The following is an 8,925-nucleotide window of genomic DNA, read 5'->3' on the forward strand; positions in this document are numbered from 1 at the left end:
GCATTTTAATTTTTACAGTGGATTTTAAATCTAAGCAATGAGAAATGTTTCCTACCCTTTTATATTAATAATTGCTAGCTTCTTGAAAACCAGGTGTACTTTTAGCTCTATTCAATATGTTGTGTGTTGAACATGAATTGTTTCCTTTCAGGGACTCTCACTTTTGATAATAAAGAACAACGAAAGCAAATTGTATTTCTCTTCCCTTCCCAGCAGTTACCATGGGCAACATCTTACTTTGGCAAACATTCTTCTTACATGATACTCTAAGCCAAATTATGACTCTGTAGAGCTGTAGCTTTTATTTTTTTATAAATCTTTTTATACCTAATATCTTGACTACCAGTAAAACTGGTGTTACAAAACATGCGAACTATTTGCAAACACTTCATTTACAGAAATATGACATCTTTTTAACATTACAGGGCACTGAGAATTTTGATCCCAGGGTGGGAAAAAAGAATAGTTGTAGATGATTATTAAAATGATCCATGCCAGGCTTCCTACCAAGACCTCAAGGGTGATGACAGTAACATATGATTTGTGATATATGGTACAGAAATATGATTGAGGAAGAACAAAAATGTTCGGTGTCTCTCATGTTCCTCCTTAGATTTTCATGTTGTGTGTGAGGAAAATCACTGTGAGGTTTAATGTGAAATCCACCATTTCTAAAAGACTCTGATGGAAAAATAATTTAGATTTATTCCACAAACTATGATCCTATGGTTTTGTATACTATTATTTATCCTTTATGTTATAATAAATAAAGGCTATAAATAACAAATCTTTTACAATGTATTAGTCAAAACCTAGAATCAAATTGCATTTATATATTTATTGATAGATATTATCTGCTGTGAATTGTATGTATGAAACTTAATTCTCAGCATCATTCTGGTACTTCCCCCCAACCACCCAACAGTGGACTCCCCATCTCTTTATTATAAGCCTACGCAAGGCAGCAAGGTAAATTCATGTATTACGGAAGTTAGAAAACACTAGTCTTCACTTTTAAATGTAATCTGAGACAGGCTGCAAGGATTTAGGACAGGACGCCTTATAGAAGTAAATGTCAGAAGGTTGGGCCCTCACCTCATCCTGATTGCCGAGAGCTTTTTTATTTTTTAAAATATATTTTTATTGATTTCAGAGAGGAAGGGAGAGGGAGAGAGCTAGAAACATCAATGAGAAAGAATCATTGATTGGCTGCCTCCTGCAGGCCCCCTACTGGGGATCAAGCCCACAACCAAGGCATGTGCCCTGACCTGGAATGGAACTGTGACCTCCTGGTTCATAGGACAATGCTCAACCACTGAGCCACTGTGCTGGGCGCCTGAGAGCTTTCGACTTTAGGAGGATCATTTTACATCCCTGGGTCTCAGTTTCTTCATGTGTAACATTAGGGTCTGGACTGCCATTAAAAGTGGCTTGGAACTTGGAACTTCCATTACTGTTCCACATTTATCACAGGAATAATACACCTTTTATTCAGCTTTATCTCAGAGGAGGTGGCAGTTAAGCTTTCTGAAAGGAGCAGCCACAGAATTTAAAGATGATGCTCTTGAGAGGACGTGACAGATTTTGTTTACCTTTAAACCGTCAACATAACCTTGTCGGGGGTGGGCGGGATTTAGGACGTGTCAGGCTTCCTGGCAGAGGCTGATGCTTCTTCCTTTGTGCAGCACCGCAACTGGACTGCCCTCGTTTGTCTTGCATTTGACTTTCTAACGCTGATTTCTCTGATTTCTCCCTGTTCGACTCTCCAATTTATAAAAAATGCGTCTAATTGTTCCGCCGCTGCTGGCTGCTTTTGCCTGCGTTGGCTGCTGCACATCCAGGCGAAGATCTGGAAAGAAATGACGGATCTACTGAAAAGCCCTACTTCATAGCCCCCACCCTGCACGGCATTCTGAACAAGAGGCACCTCGTTCCCCAGAAGCAGAAAGAGTAGAAAAGCTCCAAACAGGGCTGCTCGCTTTTAAAGTAGTTTTGTGAATTCAGTCATTTGTAATGAGAAAACGATGCTGTTGCGTCATGTAGGATTTCTGAGCTGGTTTTAACAAGCCAGACCCTGGTACCACCTGAGGTGCCGGGCCTTCCATCCCAGTAGCCTCCGTGGACCAGGATACGTTCTGGACTGACTGTGGTCCCTGCTGAAGGGCAGTGAATGGCATACTTTGTTCTTTTGAGGTCTATCGCCGAATGTGTTCTAAAGCTTTTTATAACTCGGCGTGCTGTTTCTCATGGCAGCACTTTAATAGCCTTTCTTGTGATACATGTATATTTGTAAAGGATATTCAGGCAATTCTTGAAAGTGCTATAAATGTATCATGGATTAGCCATAAAAAGATTTGATTTATAGTTAACCAGCATATGGGACTGAATTTGTAAATATGGTGCTATGGTCATATTTGTACTGTTCAAGCTAGTGGACAACTCTCTAAACTGTGATTACACTTGTATTAATGGTTCCCTAGGAGGTATATTTCAGTGGGTGATTCAACGTTCATAATAAACATGTGGATGTTAATGTTTACAGGTCCCATAGAGAGCGTTACTAGGTAAAAATGACTGTGGAACCTGCACAGCCCGCTTCGTTTTAGTGCTATTGCATTTATAGTGAAGTTGAATCTGAATTCTGGAATGTTCATTTTTAATGAACCTCTGGCCACCATGAAAGTATCCTAAACAAAACTGAAATGGCCACATAACTTATTGTCTTTCGTCTCAACCTAAAGAGAGACAAATTCCTATTTTCCTATTCCTACCATATAAAAAATTGGTATGGATTTGTTTCAGAAGAGTGATTATACCTTTTCATGAGTTTACCTGTTTTCCTAGATTAAAGAGATTGGCTTTGTTCTACGAAAGGTTTGATTTTAGCCCAACTTTCAGTGAGGAAAGAGAAAAGATAAGTCACTTTGGATTTCCCCCTAAGGAAATATGCTAATAGTCCTCCAGAGAGTCCTCATCAGACACCTTGGAAAGAGGACATACTATGGGTTAGAAAGGCTGTCCCTTGAGGCCTGAGGAGGAAAGTACTGCCATATTCCACCCCTGCTGGCCATTGCAACAGGCCAGTTTTTAGGCAGCCATGCCTGAGGCTTTTGCATGGCAGGGCAAAGCATGAGTCAGACATTCATGCACTTTGCTTACCCATCCTGTGTGCAAGGGCATAGGATACAACTAACAGTGTAAAAATGTACCCCAAAAGGAGCATTGAATCAAATTGTATCCTTTTGGCTTTTACTAGTACACTAAGCTTGTACAGAAGGATAATAATTGATGGAAAAGAACACGATCTAACATTTTTATCTGATTATGATCCATATATCCAAGAGAGTATCATTATGTTACAGACTACTATAAATACTAATTTATGTAATGGTCCTAAAGTCTAAGTGGAAACCTACACTTAGACTGACTTCGTGGCAGTAATATCAAGAAGCCAACGAATAGAGAAGATATTCAAAATATTGGCCCTTGCAATGGCTTAGTTTGAGATTATTGTAGTCAAAAGTGTCACTTGGCTTCTCAGCTCGATAAAGGGCTTTCTTCACGCTCGTTCTCCTTGAAGTGTAATTCAGAGAAGAGTGACAAGCTGTCTTCCTCGGTGGTTATTATTATTATTTTACTATCCAACAATACAGGGGTTATAACATCTAGTAATATAGTTCCCTCTGTCTTAAGTGTTGAAAATTATAAGGAAAACGTCCACTTCAGGAGTAGTCAAAAAGTTCATAATGATGAAACAAGACAACTTTTAATTTTTGTATGTATCAGAATCACTGATAACTTGTTATAAATATAGATGCTTGTGCCTCACCCTAAGAGATTCTGATATATTGTGCTTGGGTGTAGGGCATCTTGTGAATTATTACAAAGTTTTCTAGTTGATTCTGATGCACGTAAAAGTTTTAAAATCACTTGAATAAAATATAAATCAATGTGTGAGAAGCTAGTTGCCTATTTTCTCCTTATATTTCTGGCTGTTCTAAGAGTTAGAATATTGAGAGGCAAAGGAGATTAATTTGGAGACTTCTAACAATGCTAGATTTTTCTATAGGTTAGATTCACAGTGCTATATGGGCCCGCTGTATTATATGTTTAACATTAAATCTACTGATTAGACCAGAAAATTGTCTAGAGTAGACTTGGCACAAAATCATAAAAAAGGGAATGCCATTTGATTCAATATTTCTAAGTAATTTATTTAAAGCTTAAGTTTTAGCTATATTATAGGCTCATTACTAGTTAGAAAATTATTCTCCATTAATAACTTCTTTGTGTAATTGAAACATATTAGGATAAAAATGAGCATTGTTTTTGAGGAATAAAATTTAGAAGTCACTTTTTTTTTACAAAGAAAAACTAGTTGAAAAACAGCAATATTTCTCAAAATTTGCAATTTAAGGATTTGAAATATTCTAAAATTTATCAATCTTATTTCTTAAAACTATACTATCTGAATTGTTTATGGCCAAAATAAATTTTGAACAAATGTGGTCATTTAGAAATAAAATTGAGAACATAGTAGTTTTCTTAGGAATTTGAAGGTGAATTTAGGTAATCCTGGTGAATCTTTTAGGTTTTTTGTCTTTAAGTTTGCTGTCCAAAAGAAGGTAAACCTGATTCCCTCAGTCATGCAGCTGAGAGACATAGACTATTGGCAGAACCTCACCTGGGACACGGAATGAGATAATATCTTACCGATGTACTAACAAGGGCTGATTGTTTTCTCATAGTTATGTTTACAATAATGTTGATGCCAAACTATGCTGTTAAAAAACACACACACCACAAATACATTTTTGAACTGTGGTTAAGCAAGAATGCAGCAGATGGCGCTGTTACTTCTCTTACAGTTTTGCTTTGATATTTACTCTGTGCCATTCTTCCTCCTAGTGGAAGATTTAGAAAGAAACGATGGTTCCACTGAAAAACCCTATTACATGAATCGCTCTCTGATGAAGATTATGAAGGTGAAAAGTACACAAAGTACGAAGCAGTAGAGGTGCAGACCGATCACCTGCAGCGGTGTGTACCCCTTTCCTCATCTGCTGTGTCTGATTCACAAGCCTCTGTGTTTGGAACACTGTATTCACCACCTTGTTGGCTCTTATATGCATGTTTTATACCAAAGCTTATACTGTAATACGTGAAGCCATCAGATGTCGCAAGGGAATTGTTAATAACATGGAACATTTTTATACTGAGACCTTTTGTTTTGTAATTCATTTTTAAATAGAGTGGCTTCGATGTTTTCAAAAATACTAGTGACTATGTTATAATATTCTTTGAAATATTAGATTGAAAAAATGATACATGGTTTAAATTGAGAGCTCCTAATGTATATTTTTTAAATCACAGCTAAAAGACTTCTGCAGGGAAAATTGGTAAACAAAGCAAAATAGAAAATTTTAAAGTTTTCCCCACTCCTGCTTGGCAGTAAATGGGTAAAAGACCGCCCAGCTCCAGATTTTGCTTGAAGTGTAGAATGTTTCCTATTAAACAAATTGCCAACCATCCAGCCTTTACTACTTCGTCCTCTCTGACAAAGTGCCTTACTGGCTGTTTAATATTACCCAGCTTTTGTGGGCAAGTTTACAAACATTGTTTTTAAAAAAACAAAACACCTGCAATGTTTAGTGATTAAAACAAGTCTTCTTGCATTTGTTTTCCTCTTAGCTCACTGGTTGGAAACCATTTGTCATTTCAGTGTGTTTAATATCCTCGCTCTACGGAGTGCATTGCAGCATAAACAGATCCCTTTGCGCCTAGTGGACATTCATGAATGTGTACACGCAAGAAAAAAAATCTGAAATCTGAAAGGACACTTGTTGTGTTTCTTTTTTTACTAAAAGTGAGAAGTTTTAAAATGTGATCTTTTCTATAGTAGATCTTTGGAAATACAGTAGGTACAACAATACATTTCTCAGTGTTTTACACAGACTAAAAAGGGAAACTTTGAGAAATTATAAAGGAAAACTTTACCCCAAGAAAGGGTGCTACTAGATGTCATGTATTGAATAGTTCCTTTATAAATGATTGTTTATTATCGTCAAGGAGTGTTCTATGTCTGTTATTTTATTTTTAAACTTTTGATATGAAATAATCAGTTTACTTGTAAGATATTCATTTTTATTGTGCTAATGTAAATAGGAGCATACTTTCTAATTCAATTTTAAATGACTTTCCTAGTGCTCTTAACTTGAAACAATATGAATGCTGTTTGTTATAGAGTCCATAAAGCATTCACCGTAAAGCAATGTCAGTCTCACATGATAATTTGTGAAAGTTTTGAGAATCAACAGTAAGTTACTATCAGTTTACCTAAGATCACAGGTGTTTAAATGTGACTTTAGATAATCTTTTATGCCAAAAACAAACTCACATGAGCACGTGACAGTCTGAGCTCTATAATCAATGGGTTTCTGCTATGCAGAAATATTAGGTCCATGTTGTCTAAATACCTTTGATAATGAAAATATTTAATATTTAATGAAATTTGTTGTTACTCATGGTTTGAAATCTGTTTTTTTTTCTTCTAATAAAGATTTAGATAAGAAAAAAATGGCTGCCTTCTTATTTCTTTAAGCTAGAAAAGGAAATGTCGGGGTTTTTTAACATCTAGATTTATTGTTTTTAAAAAGTCCATTTTTCTCTAGCTGTGCATTGATTGCCAAATCAAATAACTGAAAAATGATCATTTATACAAAATAAATAAATAAAAGCTAAATGGATAAGAGATGGATTGTTTTAATCCAATGGCCGAAATTAGTTAGTTGGTCTTCGTTTTAATTTGCCACAGGTTTACTCAGGCCCTCATTTGGTTTTTCCAACATTCATAAGAAGTAAATGTCGTAATTTTAAAGACAGGGGTCAATTTCAACAACCTAAAAAATGTTAACATTAATTAATGATAGTTTTCCAAGGTAAGATTAAATGTCCCAATCACTGGTTAATCTTAACATTTTTCTTAGGTCCAGATATACCTTAATAAATGTATGAGTCTATTTTTAAATTGAATTATATATTAAATCTTCAAAGTATTTTTTCTTTAAAATGTACTAGGTTTCTTTAAATAAAACCATAAAATGATGTTCATGCTATTTCCAGTGTTCTTTTTTAATGTCCTAACTTTAATAAGATGCTAGCTAATATAGCTTATGATTCCTTTCTACTTAAAATAAAAAAATAGTTTGGTATCCAGAAGAAATTCAAATTCTGCTTTAGATCTTAATAACTCTTAGTTTTAGATCATAAAGCCACTGATTATACTTGTAAATAAATTGCTTGAAATTGGACTCTGATTTGATTTTTCTGTGTGCCCAGAAAGCTTAAAAAGAGTTTGTGAATCCACACAGTGGAGTCACACTATGCAAGGTTCTGTAGGACCATCAGGCATAATCTGTTTAAACTCATATTGGAAAACAGGCCCTGCACAACAATTCCTATTTTCCTTTTACTACAAAGCTGACCAGCACTCATTCCAATGTATGTTCTTTCACTTTTACAAGTGGTGCCTCAGGAAATTGCTCTTGAACTCTAACCAGGCATAGTAATTATCTTCAGTATTATCTGGTTCTGGACTGGGGAACATGCTTTATGAATCAGTCTTTGTTGGCATAAGATATGGGACAAAATTGAACTAAAATCATTATTGCAGACCATGGTATATGGAATGGTATCCTGACATTTTTTTCCAGTTTCTTGCAAGTTGTCCTGTGATGTTTGCAAAATTTTTAAAAAATACAGCTCTGTGATTATAAGAATACAATTTAATAAAAAGAAATATATGACCAATATAGCAGGAATAAATTACTTTTCCAAAGATACTTTACATGTACCATGTTTTTAGTCTTGGGGCTTAAGTGGGTATGGAAGATCTCTCTCAGGACCTAGCTGAGTTCCTTCTGGTCCTCACCCAGAAAACAAAGCCAATGTGAAACCACCCTATATAATAAAAGCGTAATATGATAAGTATCCGACCAGTCAACCTTAAGTCCACTGCTTGACCAGTCGCTATGACGCACACTCACCACCAGGGGGCAGATGCTCCGACCAGTAGGTTAGCTTGCTGCTGGGGTCTGGCTGATCGGGACTGGGCAAGAGGGCCAGACATGCTCTGGAGCCCTTCTGAGGTCCTTCCCTGGCCAGCCAGCCCTGATAGGCCCCAACAGTCCAACCTCCCACAGTCCCTCCCCAGCCAACCTGCCCCCATTGGCCCAGATCAGGACTGGGTGAGACGCACCAAATCGGCCCTGATCACTGGCCAGGCAGAGGAACCCCATCGGTGCATGAATTTGTGCACCGGGCCTCAGGTTCATTTATGAGAACTCAGTGCCACGTTATGCAAGGCTTGGACATAGGGATGATGTCACAGTCATGAACCTTAAAATTTATCAGGACATATTGAACCTCCCTCTCCTCCATTTACAACTTTCCAATTGCTTGGAATGAAACAATATGGAATCTGGCTATATTTTCTCTAATGGTTTCTGTGCTGCTAAGCATGGGGACAATGTGACACATTTCAAAGCAACCAATTCAAGTTTACTATTTGAAGTCACTAGCTTTTTTTATTTTTTTATTTAAATGCCTTGGCTCATTTTTCCAGTTCTTTGACATATACTGTAGGATTGAGAATAGCTTAAGTGAGTGGAAAAAACTATCTTCTGCTCTTCTACTGCTGGCCCCAAAACATGGGCATCTTCATATTCTGGGCTTTTGCTGTTAAAAAGCAGTGTGTTAACAAGAGTGGGAGAAACTTATCAAACAAAAATATGTTTCCAATTTGCATATCAATTAAAGTGAGTCTGGACTTGATTCATTGGGAGATTAACCTTGAAATCTCCACATTCTTCCAGCCAGATGGATGTATGTTGCTACAAGTGTGTCTGCAGGACACAGAAAGGAGAA

The 8,925-nt window shown here is 36.6% G+C and overlaps 1 protein-coding gene across 1 annotated transcript in view; it reads left to right on the top strand.

The window, feature by feature from the left end:
* SLC44A5 (solute carrier family 44 member 5) overlaps positions 1-6,520 on the top strand; it is a 152,260-nt gene extending 145,740 nt beyond the window's left edge. The window contains exon 23 of the mRNA XM_015571888.1: positions 4,909-6,520. Within this exon, the coding sequence (XP_015427374.1) occupies positions 4,909-5,015 (107 nt within the window). The 3' untranslated portion in view covers positions 5,016-6,520. The remainder of the gene's footprint in view (positions 1-4,908) is intronic.
* The last annotated feature ends 2,405 nt before the right edge of the window (positions 6,521-8,925 follow it).

The sequence above is a fragment of the Myotis davidii genome, unplaced genomic scaffold (genome assembly GCF_000327345.1).
Source record: "Myotis davidii unplaced genomic scaffold, ASM32734v1 scaffold128, whole genome shotgun sequence".
NCBI lineage: Eukaryota > Metazoa > Chordata > Mammalia > Chiroptera > Vespertilionidae > Myotis > Myotis davidii.